At 49.5% G+C, this 13,676-nt stretch overlaps 2 protein-coding genes across 3 annotated transcripts in view; one reads left to right on the plus strand and one right to left on the minus strand.

Moving 5' to 3' along the window:
- The window catches only part of NGLY1 (N-glycanase 1), a 194,964-nt gene extending 187,319 nt beyond the window's left edge, over window positions 1-7,645 (minus strand). Inside the window, exon 1 of the mRNA XM_063922237.1 lies at window positions 7,524-7,645. Within this exon, the coding sequence (XP_063778307.1) occupies window positions 7,524-7,645 (122 nt within the window). The remainder of the gene's footprint in view (window positions 1-7,523) is intronic.
- An 80-nt stretch (window positions 7,646-7,725) lies between these two features.
- OXSM (3-oxoacyl-ACP synthase, mitochondrial) overlaps window positions 7,726-13,676 on the plus strand; it is a 152,920-nt gene continuing 146,969 nt past the window's right edge. Inside the window, exon 1 of one of the 2 annotated variants that reach the window (XM_063922238.1) lies at window positions 7,726-7,813. The gene's annotated coding sequence lies outside the window, so the exon portion shown is untranslated. Of the gene's footprint in view, window positions 7,903-13,676 lie in introns of both variants that reach the window. The other variant, XM_063922239.1, reaches the window with a different exon arrangement.

The raw sequence follows: 13,676 nt of genomic DNA on the forward strand, positions 1-13,676 counted from the left end.
GAGAAGTTGGTTCCTACTTCCCCCCCTAAGTCCCACGAAGCAGGGAAGCTGTTGCCAGCAGCTTCCCTGTAAAATAAAAAACCTAAGAAAGTATTTTTCCAGCAAAGCTCTGTTGAGCTCCACTAGTATACATCCAGTCTCCTGGGCACATTTTCTAAAGTGAGGTCTGGAGGGGCATAGAGGGAGGAGCCAGTTCACATTGTTGAAAAGTCTTAAAGTGCCGAAGGCTCCTGCGGAACCGTCTATACCCCATGGTACTAAAATGGATCCCAGCATCCTCTAGGACATAAGAGAAATGCTCTTTCTGTGAACAGGTTAATGGATAATAAAGGTGTTTCAGCACAGGTGATGGCAATCATAAATTGAGCGGGAAGTCCAAGAGCAGAGCATTCTGTCCCTCCTGGAGAGGGTCATGTTGGGAGGTATGCCTTCAGCACCTGCTAAAAGGGTTTTGACCTCTTATCAGAATTCACCAGTAAGCTGAACTTAAGCTTTGCTTACCACTACTAGTGACCGAGGGGCAGATTTATTAAACTCGGTGAAATGATAAAGTGGAAGGTGATAAAGGAGCAGCCAGTCAGCTCCTAATTGTCATTTTTCAAACCCAGCCTGTGACATGGCAGTAAAGCCCAGTACCCACGGGCCGATGCTGGAGAGATGTGTGCTGAGCGAACCGCTCAGCACACATCTCTCCTGCCGCTCAGCACAGCGCGATCTGTGCTGAGCGTGCGGGGGGAGACGGGGGGGCCGCTCATTTCGCCCAGCGGGTGAAGTGAGCGACCCGCTAGATTGGCCTGCATGCAGGCCAATCTAGCAGCAGCGATAGCGATGTGCGGGGACGCGCATCGCTATCGCCGAGGGGGCTACACACGGAGCGATCATGCCGATATTCTAAGCAATCTAGTCAGATTGCTTAGAATATCGCTCCTTAAGGATCTGATTGGATGGTACTTTATCACCTTCCACTTTATCACTTCACCGAGCTTAATAAATCTGCCCCTCAGAGGCATATGTATGACATTTTGCAGAGATAGTTCCTCTACTCCACCAACTACTACCTTCACTTTCCACCGAGCCCGAAGCGTGGCAAGCGAAGCGGGCCCGCAAGGGAACATTTCGGGTACCCTGGGGGTCATTCCGAGTTGTTCGCTCGGTAAAAATCTTCGCATCGCAGCGATTTTCCGCTTAATGCGCATGCGCAATGTCCGCACTGCGACTGCGCCAAGTAAATTTGCTATGCAGTTAGGAATTTTACTCATGGCTTTTTCTTCGTTCTGGCGATCGTAATGTGATTGACAGGAAATGGGTGTTACTGGGCGGAAACAGGCCGTTTTATGGGCGTGTGGGAAAAAACGCTACCGTTTCCGGAAAAAACGCAGGAGTGGTCGGAGAAACGGGGGAGTGTCTGGGCGAACGCTGGGTGTGTTTGTGACGTCAAACCAGGAACGACAAGCACTGAAATGGTCGCAGATGCCGAGTAAGTCTGGAGCTACTCAGAAACTGCTACGAGGTGTGTAATCGCAATATTGCGAATACATCGTTCGCAATTTTAAGATGCTAAGATTCACTCCCAGTAGGCGGCGGCTTAGCGTGTGCAAAGCTGCTAAAAGCAGCTTGCGAGCGAACAACTCGGAATGACCCCCCCTGTTCGGGGGTGGCTCCTCCCCTGGTGACGTCAGAGGTCCCTTACCCAACTTGGATTTAGAACCAACCTGACTGACTGGCGAGAGAGTGTGTAGTGACTGTACAGAAATAAAATAAGAATTTACTTACCGATAATTCTATTTCTCGGAGTCCGTAGTGGATGCTGGGGTTCCTGAAAGGACCATGGGGAATAGCGGCTCCGCAGGAGACAGGGCACAAAAAGTAAAGCTTTTCCAGATCAGGTGGTGTGCACTGGCTCCTCCCCCTATGACCCTCCTCCAGACTCCAGTTAGGTACTGTGCCCGGACGAGCGTACACAATAAGGGAGGATTTTGAATCCCGGGTAAGACTCATACCAGCCACACCAATCACACCGTACAACTTGTGATCTAAACCCAGTTAACAGTATGATAACAAAAGGAGCCTCTGAAAGACGGCTTCCTACAACAATAACCCGATTTTTGTAACAATAACTATGTACAAGTATTGCAGAATAATCCGCACTTGGGATGGGCGCCCAGCATCCACTACGGACTCCGAGAAATAGAATTATCGGTAAGTAAATTCTTATTTTCTCTATCGTCCTAGTGGATGCTGGGGTTCCTGAAAGGACCATGGGGATTATACCAAAGCTCCCAAACGGGCGGGAGAGTGCGGATGACTCTGCAGCACCGAATGAGAGAACTCCAGGTCCTCTTTTGCCAGGGTATCAAATTTGTAAAATTTTACAAACGTGTTCTCCCCCGACCACGTAGTTGCTCGGCAGAGTTGCAATGCCGAGACCCCTCGGGCAGCCGCCCAAGATGAGCCCACCTTCCTTGTGGAATGGGCATTTACATATTTTTTGCTGTGGCAAGCCTGCCACAGAATGTGCAAGCTGAATTGTACTACAAATCCACGAGCAATAGTCTGCTTAGAAGCAGGAGCACCCAGCTTGTTGGGTGCATACAGGATAAACAGCAAGTCAGATTTCCTGACTCCAGCCGACCTGGAAACTATATTTTCAGGGCCCTGACAACATCCAGCAACTTGGAGTCCTCCAAGTCCCTAGTAGCCGCAGGCACCACAATAAGCTGGTTCAGGTGAAACGCTGACACCACCTTAGGGAGAAACTGGGGACGAGTCCACAGCTTTGCTCTGTCCGAATGGACGATCAGATATGGCTTTGTGAGATAAAGCCGCCAATTCTGACACTCGCCTGGCCGAGGCCAGGACCAACAGCATGGTCACTTTCCATGTGAGATATATCAAATCCACAGATTTGAGTTGTTTAAAACAATGTGATTTTAGGAATCCCAAACTACGTTGAGATCGCCCAGTGCCACTGGAGACATCAAAAAGGGGTTGTATATGCAGTACTCCCTTAACAACTTCTGGACTTCAGGAACTGAAGCCAATTTCTTTCTGGAAGAAAATCGACCGGTCGAAATTTGAACCTTAATGGACCCCAATTTGAGACCCATATACACTCCTGCTTGCAGGAAATGTAGGAATTAACCCAGTTGAAATTCTTCCGTGGAGCCTTCCTGGCCTCACACCATGGAACATATTTTCACCTAAGCGGTGATAATGTTGTGCGGTCACCTCCTTCCTGGCTCTGACCAGGGTAGGGATGACCTCTTCCGGAATGCCTTTTTCCCTTAGGATCCGGCGTTCACCCGCCCTGGCGTCAACGCAGCTGCGGTAAGTCATGGAACAGACATGATTCTTGCTGAATCAAGATCCTTTCTAGTATCTCTTGAAGTTCCGGGTACCAAGTTCTTCTTGGCCCAAACCGGAACCACGAGTATAGTTCTTACTCCTCTCCATCCTATCATTCTCCATACACTGGGTATGAAAGGCAGAGGAGGGAACACATACACCGACTGGTACACCCACAGTGTTACCAGAGCGTCCCAGCTATTGCCTGAGGGTCTCTAGACCTGGCGCTTCATGTGGGACGCCATCATAACCACCTTTGGTCTTTCCCAACGGTTTACAAACATGTGGAAACTTCCAGATGAAGTTCCCACTTTTCCGGGTGGAATTCATTTATGCTGAGGAAATCTTCCTAGTTGTCCACTCCCGGAATGAACACTGCTGACAGTGTTATCACATGATCTTTCGCCCAGCGAAGAATCCTTGCTGTCATTGCCCTCCTGCTTCTTGTGCCGCCCCGTCTGTTTACGTGGGCGACTGCCATGATGATGTCCTACTGGATCAGCACCGGTTGACTTTGAAGCAGAGGTCTTCCTAGGCTCAGAGCATCGTAAATTGCCCTTAGCTCCAGTATATTCATGTGGAGAGAAATCTCCAGACTTGACCACACTTCCTTGGAAATTTCTTCCTTGTGTGACTGTTCCCCAGCCTCTCAGGCTGGCATCCGTGGTCACCAGAACACAGTCCTGAATGCTGAATGTGCTGCCCTCTAGAAGATGAGCACTCTGCAGCCCCCACAGAAGAGACACCCTTGTCCTTGGAGACAGGGTTATCCGCTGATGCATCTGAAGATGCGATCCGGACCATTCGTCCAGCAAATCCCCCTGAAAAGTTTTTGCGTGAGATCTGCCGAATGGAATCGCTTCGTAAGAAGCCACCATTTTTCCCAGGACTCCTGTGCATTGATGCACTGATACTTGGCCTGGATTTAGGAGGTTTCTGACTAGGTCGGATAGCTCCCTGGCTTTCCCCTCCAGGGGAAATACCTCTTTCTGGACTATGCCCAGAATCATTCCTAGGAACAGCAGACGTATCATCGGAAAACAGCTGCGATTTTTGGAATATTTAGAATCCACTCGTGCTGTCGTAGAACTACTTTAGATAGTTCTTTTCCGACCTCCAACTGTTCTCTGGAAACTTGTCCCTTTCAGGATATCGTCCAAGTAAGGGATAATTTAGATGCCTTTCTTCTTTTAAGAATCATCTTTTCGGCCATTACCTTGGTAAAGGCCCGGGGTGCCGTGGATAATTCAACGGCAGCGTCTGAAACTGATATTGACAGTTCTGTATCACGAACCAGAGGTACCCTTGTTGAGAAGGGCAAATTTGGACATGGAGGTAATCCTTGATGTCCAGGGACACCATATAGTCCCCTTTTTTCCGGTTCTCTATCACTGCTCTGAGTGACTCCATCTTGATTTGAACCTTTTAATGTAAGTGTTCAAAGATTTCAGATTTAGACTATGTCTCACCAAGCCGTCTGGCTTCAGTACCACAATATAGTGTGGAGGACTAATACCCTTTTCCTTGTTGTAGGAGGGGTACTTTGATTTTCACCTGCTGGAAATACAGCTTGTGAATTTTTTCCCAATACTGCCTCCTTGTCGGAGGGAGCCGTTGGTAAAGCAGGCTTCAGGAACCTGCGAGGAAAAAATGTCTCGACTCTCCAATCTGTACCCCTGGGATAATACTTGTATGATCTAGGGGTCAACTTGCGAGTGATCCCACTGCGCGCTGAGACTCTTGAGACTACCCCCCCACTGGTGGAGTGTTTCTTTTCCTGGGAAGGGGCTGCCTGCTGCAGTCTACTTCCCTTTCCTCTATGTCTGGGCAGATATGACTGGCCTTTTGCCCGCTTGCCCACATGGGAACGGAAGGATTGAGGCTGAAAAGACAGTGTCTTTTTCTGCTGAGATGTAACTTGGGGTAAAAAGGTTGGATTTCCCAGCTGTGGCCGTGGCCCCCAGGTCCGACGGACCGACCCCAAATAACTCCTTCCCTTTATACGGCAATACTTCCATGTGCCGTATGGGATCTGTATCACCTGACCACTGTCGTGTCCATGACATCTTCTGGGAGATATGGACAACGCACTTATCTTGATGCCAGAGTGCAAATATCCCTCTGTGCATCTCGCATACATATATATAGAATGCATCCTATTAAATGCTCCATATCAATAAAATATTTTTAGTCAGGGAATTCGACCAAGCCAACCCAGCACTGCATCTCCAGGCTGATGGCGATCGCTGGTCGCAGTATAACCACCGTCTGTGTGTATATACTTTTTAGGATATTTTTCCAGCTGCCTATCAGCTGGCTCCTTGAGGGCGGCCGTATTTGGAGACGGTAACGCCACTTGATAAGTGTGTGAGCGCCTTATCCACCCTAATGGGTGTTTCCCAATGCGCCCTAACTTCTGGCGGGAAAAGGTATAACGCCAATATTTGCTATCGGGGTAAACCCACGCATCATCACACACTTCATTTTATTTTATCTGATTCAGGAAAAACTACAGGTAGTTTTTTCACTTCCACATAATACCCTTTTCTGTGGTACTTGTAGTATCAGAAATATGTAACAGCTCCTTCATTGCCCTTAACGTGTGGCCCTAATGAGGAATACGTTTGTTTATTCACCGTCGACACTGGATTCAGTGTCCGTGTCTGTGTCTGTGTCGACCGACTGAGGTAAATGGGCGTTTTTTATAAAAAAAAACCCCTGACGGTGTTTCTGAGACGCCTGGACCGTTACTAATTGTTTGTCGGCCGTCTCATGTCGTCAACCGACCTTGCAGCGTGTTGACATTCTCACGTAATTCCCTAAATAAGCCATCCATTCCGGTGTCGACTCCCTAGAGAGTGACATCACCATTACAGGCAATTTCTCCGCCTCCTCCAGCATCGTCCTCATACATGTCGACACACACGTACCGACACACAGCACACACACCTGGAATGCTCTGACAGAGGACAGGACCCCACTAGCCCTTTGGAGAGACAGAGGGAGAGTTTGCCAGCACACACCAAAAAACGCTATAATTACATAGGGACAACCTTATATAAGTGTTTCTCCCTAATAGCATCTTTATATATATATTTATATCGCCAATTAGTGCCCCCCCTCTCTGTTTAAACCCTGTTTCTGTAGTGCAGTGCAGGGGAGAGCCTGGGAGCCTTCTCTCCAGCCTTTCTGTGAGAGAAAAAATGGCGCTGTGTGCTGAGGAGATAGGCCCCGCCCCTTTTACGGCGGGCTCGTCTCCCGCTCTTTAGTGAAGTTTGGCAGGGGTTAAATATCTCCATATAGCCTCTGGGGGCTATATGTGAGGTATTTTTAGCCAGTATATAGGTTTACATTTGCCTCCCAGGGCGCCCCCCCCCAGCGCCCTGCACCCTCAGTGACAGCGTGTGAAGTGTGCTGAGAGGAAAATGGCGCACAGCTGCAGTGCTGTGCGCTACCTTTAGAAGACTGTCAGAGTCTTCAGCCGCCGATTCTGGACCTCTTCTAACTTCAGCATCTGCAAGGGGGCCGGCGGCGCGGCTCCGGTGACCATCCAGGCTGTACCTGTGATCGTCCCTCTGGAGCTAATGTCCAGTAGCCAAGAAGCCAATCCATCCTGCACGCAGGTGAGTTCACTTCTTCTCCCCTCAGTCCCTCGTTGCAGTGATCCTGTTGCCAGCAGGACTCACTGTAAAATAAAAAACCTAAGCTAAACTTTCTCTAAGCAGCTCTTTAGGAGAGCCACCTAGATTGCACCCTTCTCGGCCGGGCACAAAAATCTAACTGGAGTCTGGAGGAGGGTCATAGGGGGAGGAGCCAGTGCACACCACCTGATCTGGAAAAGCTTTACTTTTTGTGCCCTGTCTCCTGCGGAGCCGCTATTCCCCATGGTCCTTTCAGGAACCCCAGCATCCACTAGGACGATAGAGAAAAATGAAGCCATTTACTTAGACAGAACGAAACCTTCACATGATAGCTAGGATCCAGCAGCCCCGGATGTGACACGATGTATATGGTGCAGCCACAGCAGTGCCGGGGGAAGGGGGAGAGTGAATATCTGTACTCACTACCACTAGTGCCCAATCACTGCCGTACTGTGACGTATAACAACGCTATAACAGTGACGTCACAACGCCGGGACACATGCGGCGGTGTGTGACATCACAGAGCAGCTGTCTCACCTCAGTATATTGTCGGCGTAGGTGAGCAGCAGCTGGGAAGCGTCCATGAAGACCTGGCGCCCGTTCTGGCAGAGCTCGGTAACGGCGGGAGAAGAGGAATCGCAGGCAGCAGCAGCTGCCATGTCTGATCTCAGGCCGAAGCAGCAGTAGGGACGCCTGTGCTACAGGGGAGCGGGGCCGCACGCACACAGCGCAGGGCCGGATGTGAGGATCAGCTGTGAGCGCACACCCATCTCTCCCTCCCTCACCCGCCGCCGGAATACACCCACCGCACACAGCAACGCCCGCAGGTACAGCGATCTCTATGTGGACGGCACATTAATGCTACAGGTTTCCTGTTGCGCCAGTGAGAGCGGGGCTCCTCCACTCCAGTGCTCAGGTACCGCCAGCAGCTCATGTTTTGTGGATTTATAATTGTGCTGGGTCAGTAACTATCCTGATGCTGCCACAGATAGAGATCCTCAAATCCTGACCTGTGAAAGAAACCTTCATGGTTGAGTAGCACTGAGGTAACCTGGGTACACATTATCCGACAATTTGAAGGATTTGCCCAATAACAAGTAGTTAGGGCAAATCGTCGCTATCGATGTGCGCTCCCAGGGGTTGCTAGTGACATCCCCGTTTGTTTTTACATGCAGTTCAATCCGGGGATGTCGCTAGCGATGCCATTTAGCCGAATGTGGGATCCGGTCTCTAGGTCGACCACTATTGGTCGACAGTAAGTTGGTTGAAATGGTTTCTAGGTTGACGGGGACTCTAGGTCGACATGAGTTTTTCACTTTTTTTTTTTTTTAAACTTTTTCATACTTTATGATCCACGTAGACTAAAATTGGGATCGGTAACCTTGCCCGAAGCGCGAGCCATACGAGGTGACATGGTGCACTAATTGGGGTTCCCCACCACTCTACGAAGAAAACGACACCAACAAATAAGTTAAAAACTCATGTCGACCTAGAGTCCCTGTTGACCTACTTACTGACAACCAATAGTGGTCGACCCAAACACTGTCGACCTAAGTCTATTCTATCTAACATACCACACCCGCCGAATGTAGCATGGCCCCCGCTCCACCCGCCATTGCTCCATCGCTGTCTGCATCAGCAAGTGTGTAAGCACTTGCCAAAACCGGCACCCCCGCCAGGTCCATCACTCCCGATATCACAAGATACACATCAGGGGCGAATCAATGGAGGAGGGTGTGCTTGTGCACCTCCGGGGGCGGGCCCCCTCCTTTGCACGGTGCAGTAGACTCCGGCATTTGCCGGAGTTAACTGCACATGCGCAGGTCTCCGGAAACATGGCGCCTGCCATGTTCTGGAGACCACTTGAACTACTGCGCATGCGCGGTGGCCATTTTGGCTGTGATTTCAGCGCCCAGCGCTGGACTCCGGAAAAGGTAAGTTTCTGCAGCAGGTTGTGTTGGTTTCCACAGGGAAACATCGGGGTGTAGAGTGGATCTTGATCCAGAGGCACCAACAGGCTAAAGCTTTAGGCTGTCCCAGGATGCATTGGGGCCTACTCTATAACCCCGTCTCCAGGCACTGTGAGCTCAGTTTCAAGTTGGTGCCTGCAGCATCAGGTCACTTAACAGGGGGCTGCACTGGGCAGCCCTGAAAAGCTTTCTAAGAAGACTTCAAAGGCCACAACGCTGTTATGTCAGTGTGACATTCAGTGCTGCGGCTCCATCACCTCCCAAGCGGCGTTGCATACTCCCGCTGCCTGTTCCTGGGTACTTGCGGCGGAGGCGCTCCGGCTTTAGGCACATGGTCGCAGACGCTCTCCTGGTTCGCTTGGCTGCTACGGGGAGGAGGTAAGAGGGTCCCCAAGCGTGACCCGCTATTAAATCACGTTCCGTCCGCGACCTAGGGTGGTGGGTCACGGCGCTGGCGTGGTCACTGTCACAGAGCAGGGACCCCACTAGACCACCAGGGTGCATTGAGTTCAGGTCGGGTGTACTAACACCCCATTTAATAAGGCTCACAGTAACCGGGGTGGAAGTCCAGCATAGGGGAGTCGGCGCTTCACCTGTAGCCCCGGCCCAGGGCGCCACCTACTGCTGATTTTCCCGCCCTGGAGCTGCCTCACAATCTCCCTCACTCCCTGACTGAGACACTAGGTGCCATTTTCTAAGCATAGCTGTGGCTGGTCTCTGGGGCTGCAGGGCAAAGTCTCCCTTGTAAAGCCGCCTGTATACAGTGCGTTGACTTTACAAACACTTGAGTATTCTACATGTCTTTATACAGACAACGTTCGTTAAGAAAGAGTGTATCTATTACAGGATATATTGTACGAGTAGCCTGATACATACCTCCGGTACACACACACACAGAGTCGGGTCCATAAATATTGGGACATCGACACAATTCTCATATTTTGTGCTCTATACACCACCACAATGGATTTGAAATGAAACAAACATGATGTGCTTTAACTGCAGACTTTCCGCTTTAATTTGATGGTATTTACATCCAAATCAGGTGAACGGTGTAGGAATTACAATGGTTCCTATATGTGCCTCCCACTTTTTAAGGGACCAAAAGTAATGGGACAAACTAAACAATCATATATCAAACTTTCACGTTTTAATACTTTGTTGCAAATCTTTTGCGGTCAATTACAGCCTGCAGTCTGGAACGCATAGACATCACCAGACGCTGAGTTTCATCCCTGGTGATGCTCTGCCAGGCCTCTTCTGCAAATGTCTTCAGTTCCTGCTTGTTCTTGGGGCATTTTCCTTTCAGTTTTGTCTTCATCAAATGAAATGCATGCTCAATCGCATTCAGGTCAGGTGATTAACTTGGCCATTGCATAACATTCCACTTATTTGCCTTAAAAAACTCTTTGGTTTTTGATGTCCCAAAAAAACTGTTTAGTTGTCGATGTCCCAATATGTATGGACCTGACTGTCTGTGTGTCTAAAATGTGTGTGTGTGTATATGTATATATAGATATAGATAGATATAGTACATTGATAATGTCAATTATTACCATTAAACATAAAGCTATGCACTATTACAGACTGAGTACGCTATTTGCGTACTGAGTACCGTAGGGGTACGTACTTAGCGTAACAGACGCTAGGCCGTGGGCGCGACGCACGAGCGACACGTACGCTCACGGATTCACGCTCCGTATCAAGCATGCTATAGGCGTACCGTACTGCTACGCTATTGGCGTAGCGGACGCTGCGCCGTGAGAGTGAGACTCGAGCGGCGCAGACGCTCACAGAATGATACGCAGTAAACCTTATTAATAAAACACAGTAAGAATGCTTATTCTCTAAACCTTAGTAGTCAGATACTACAATTGTCAGGAATCCGCAGTCTCCATTGCATCACTTCCAGTGAACAGGGGTCTCCTGGCTTCAGTCCTCTGTTTTCAGAGTATTCCCTGTGAATTGGACCTGTGGAACTACAGGTCCCAGCAGTTCCAGTCTTCAGTCTCCTGCAGCTCACTGTGCTCCACCTAACCAGTTCTATCTTTTGGTAACCACTGGTTTCAGCCAGCAGCCTGGAGTACACAGTGCTTCTAGTTAAACAGCATTAACTCCCGGTGCACTACTGATCCCAGCCAGCAACCAGCAGTGCATGGCATTAACTGTCTACATTGTTATTCTCCCGGTTAATCACCAGCTCCAGTTAACTCACAGCTGATCTGAACACCCAATCCAGCAGGGTGTGTTCTCACAGAGATCATCCAATCATCACAGACCAAGGTGTTTAAACTCCAGTTCCTGGCTCAGTCTCATCGCCTTGGACAACACGTCACATTCTGTGAACAGGCGGCTCCTGTTTGCAATCCTCTGTCTCCAGAGATATCCTTGTGTATTGGACCTGTGGAACTACAGATCCCAGCTGTTCCAGTTCCGTTCCAGTTTCCAGCTGTTCCAGTTCCGTTCCAGTTTCCAGCTGTTCCAGTTCCGTTCCAGCTGTTCCAGTGTTCCTGTGGAACTACAAGTTCCAGCAACCACTCCAGCTCTCCTGCGACATTCAGTGTGCAAGTTCCTGTGTTACAGTCTCCAGTTCCTCCGTGTTCCTGGTTACCCTCCTGTTCCTCCGTGTTCCTGGTTACCCTCCTGTTCCTCCGTGTTCCTGGTTACCTGCTTGTTACTCCGTGTTCCTGGTTATCCTACTACAGCTCCGTGGAACTACAAGCATCAGCAACTCCTGCATTCGTTTACAGGCTTCACACCAATCTCCAACACAGTGTGCTTCAGCCTCAGCAGTAGAGACTCCTTCTCCAGGTGCATTCCATCACCTCACCTGTGAATCAGCTTGCAAGCTGCCTGTGCTTTCCCAATAGCACTGTGAACCCTGCATCAAGTCTTCTGCATCTGCTACCAGGTTTGCTACCAATATAATCATCTCTGGTTCCCATACCAGCATATTGTTTCCTTGTTCAACTATACAGTCATACTGTTATTGTCATAGACTCTCAGCTTCCAAGCTGCACCATATTCATTTGCATTTATTGTTTGTTATTACAAGTATTCCTGCTGCCATATTGTTTTATCTTTCTGCTTCATAAACAACATCGCGCACATGCGCAGGAATCCAATCCAGTTTCCTCACTTCTTCCATCCTACCTCCACTGACCCACTAGCGCCCCCTCCGGGGACACAAACCAGACCGAACCTGACAGTTTGTCCAAGGCCCATGGACCCGGATGGTGGTCAGAGTGTGGGGTCAGGGTTACTCCAGAGTTTGGTGTCACGACTCAATGATTATGAGGCTGCACAACAACAACTGATCCTGTTTCTACAGGGAATGTCTACCCGTTTGGATACCTTGCAGCAATCCCTTCCAAGTTCTGTTGTTTCTCCAGTTCCTGTTCAAGTCACTCCTGCTCCAGTCATTTCAACTTTCCCTGCACAATCCGTTCCTGTGGATGGATGTTGCTCAAGTCAGTCCTATGGCAGTCCCTTCACAGCTAACTCTCCTGAGAGAGCGACTTCCTCCTTTGAAAGTTTCAAGACTCCTTTGTTGTCTGCTGTGAACTCTGAACCAATAAGAACTCTTTATCATCTATTGGAACAACTTCAAAGTCTCCTAACAAAAATCATTCCAATAATGCCAGAAATCCTGGGTGGTGCTTTAAACGCAGTGAAGAGTACTGCTCAAAGTATTGAGACTAGTGCGACCTCCGTGTCAACTTTTTTTTCAAACTAAAGTCTCTTCTCCTATGCAGAGAGAGGGCAGATTCCAGAGCTACCCGCGCTCCAAACTCACGGAAGCTGAACGCCGGCATCGCAAGCAGCTTCACCTCTGCTTTTACTGTGGGAGTTCTAGTCATCTTATTAAGGACTGTTCCTTCCACAACTCAAAAGTTGGTGACGGGTTCCAACATCACAGTGTTTTCACCTGCAAACCTTCCAACGTATCCTCTACAGTTTCAAGTTCCTTTACCCTGGACAGGAGTGTCCAAAAAGTCTACGATTGGGGTCCTGTGACAAATAGACCCAATCCCAAGTTCAGAAATCAACAGAGACTATCTATGTTACCCATAACTAAAGAAGTTTCTGTGCCTACAGCCCGAGAAGGGGCGTCTGTGCCTACAGCCCGAGAAGGGGCGTCTGTGCCTACAGCCCGAGAAGGGGCGTCTGTGCCTACAGCCCGAGAAGGGGCGTCTGTGTCTACAGCCCCAGGTGGGGCGTCTGTGTCTACAGCCCGAGAAGGGGCGTCTGTGTCTACAGCCCCAGGTGGGGCATTTGATGTTCATGTTCCAGAAGTGGCATCCGGGCATGCAACTCAAAGAAGTGTGTCTGATCTATTAACCCCAGGAGGGGTCTTTGGAGTTTCAGCCTCAAAAGAGGAATCCAGGGCCAAGATCCCAGGAGGAATTCTTAAAGCCACAGATACAGACATGAACTTTTGTTTGCCAACTTCAGAGAGTGCTACCAGCTCAGTACCACTCCAAGAGGGATCATCAGAACATCCGGATTCTGTCTATACAGAGTCAAGTGTCAATGGACCTAGCCCGGTTCCAGCCGTCGGTCCAAAGTCTCCACTGGTTCCAGCCAGCCTGAGTGGCTCCAATGATGGGCTACCTCCTTCGGTTCCAGCCGATTCCAGAATCCTCGGATCAAATCCGGTCCTATCCGTCAGTCCGAGGACTCCACCGGTTTCTGCCGCTTCAAGCTCTTCCGGACCCAA

Source organism: Pseudophryne corroboree, chromosome 5, assembly GCF_028390025.1.
Source record: "Pseudophryne corroboree isolate aPseCor3 chromosome 5, aPseCor3.hap2, whole genome shotgun sequence".
Taxonomy (NCBI): domain Eukaryota; kingdom Metazoa; phylum Chordata; class Amphibia; order Anura; family Myobatrachidae; genus Pseudophryne; species Pseudophryne corroboree.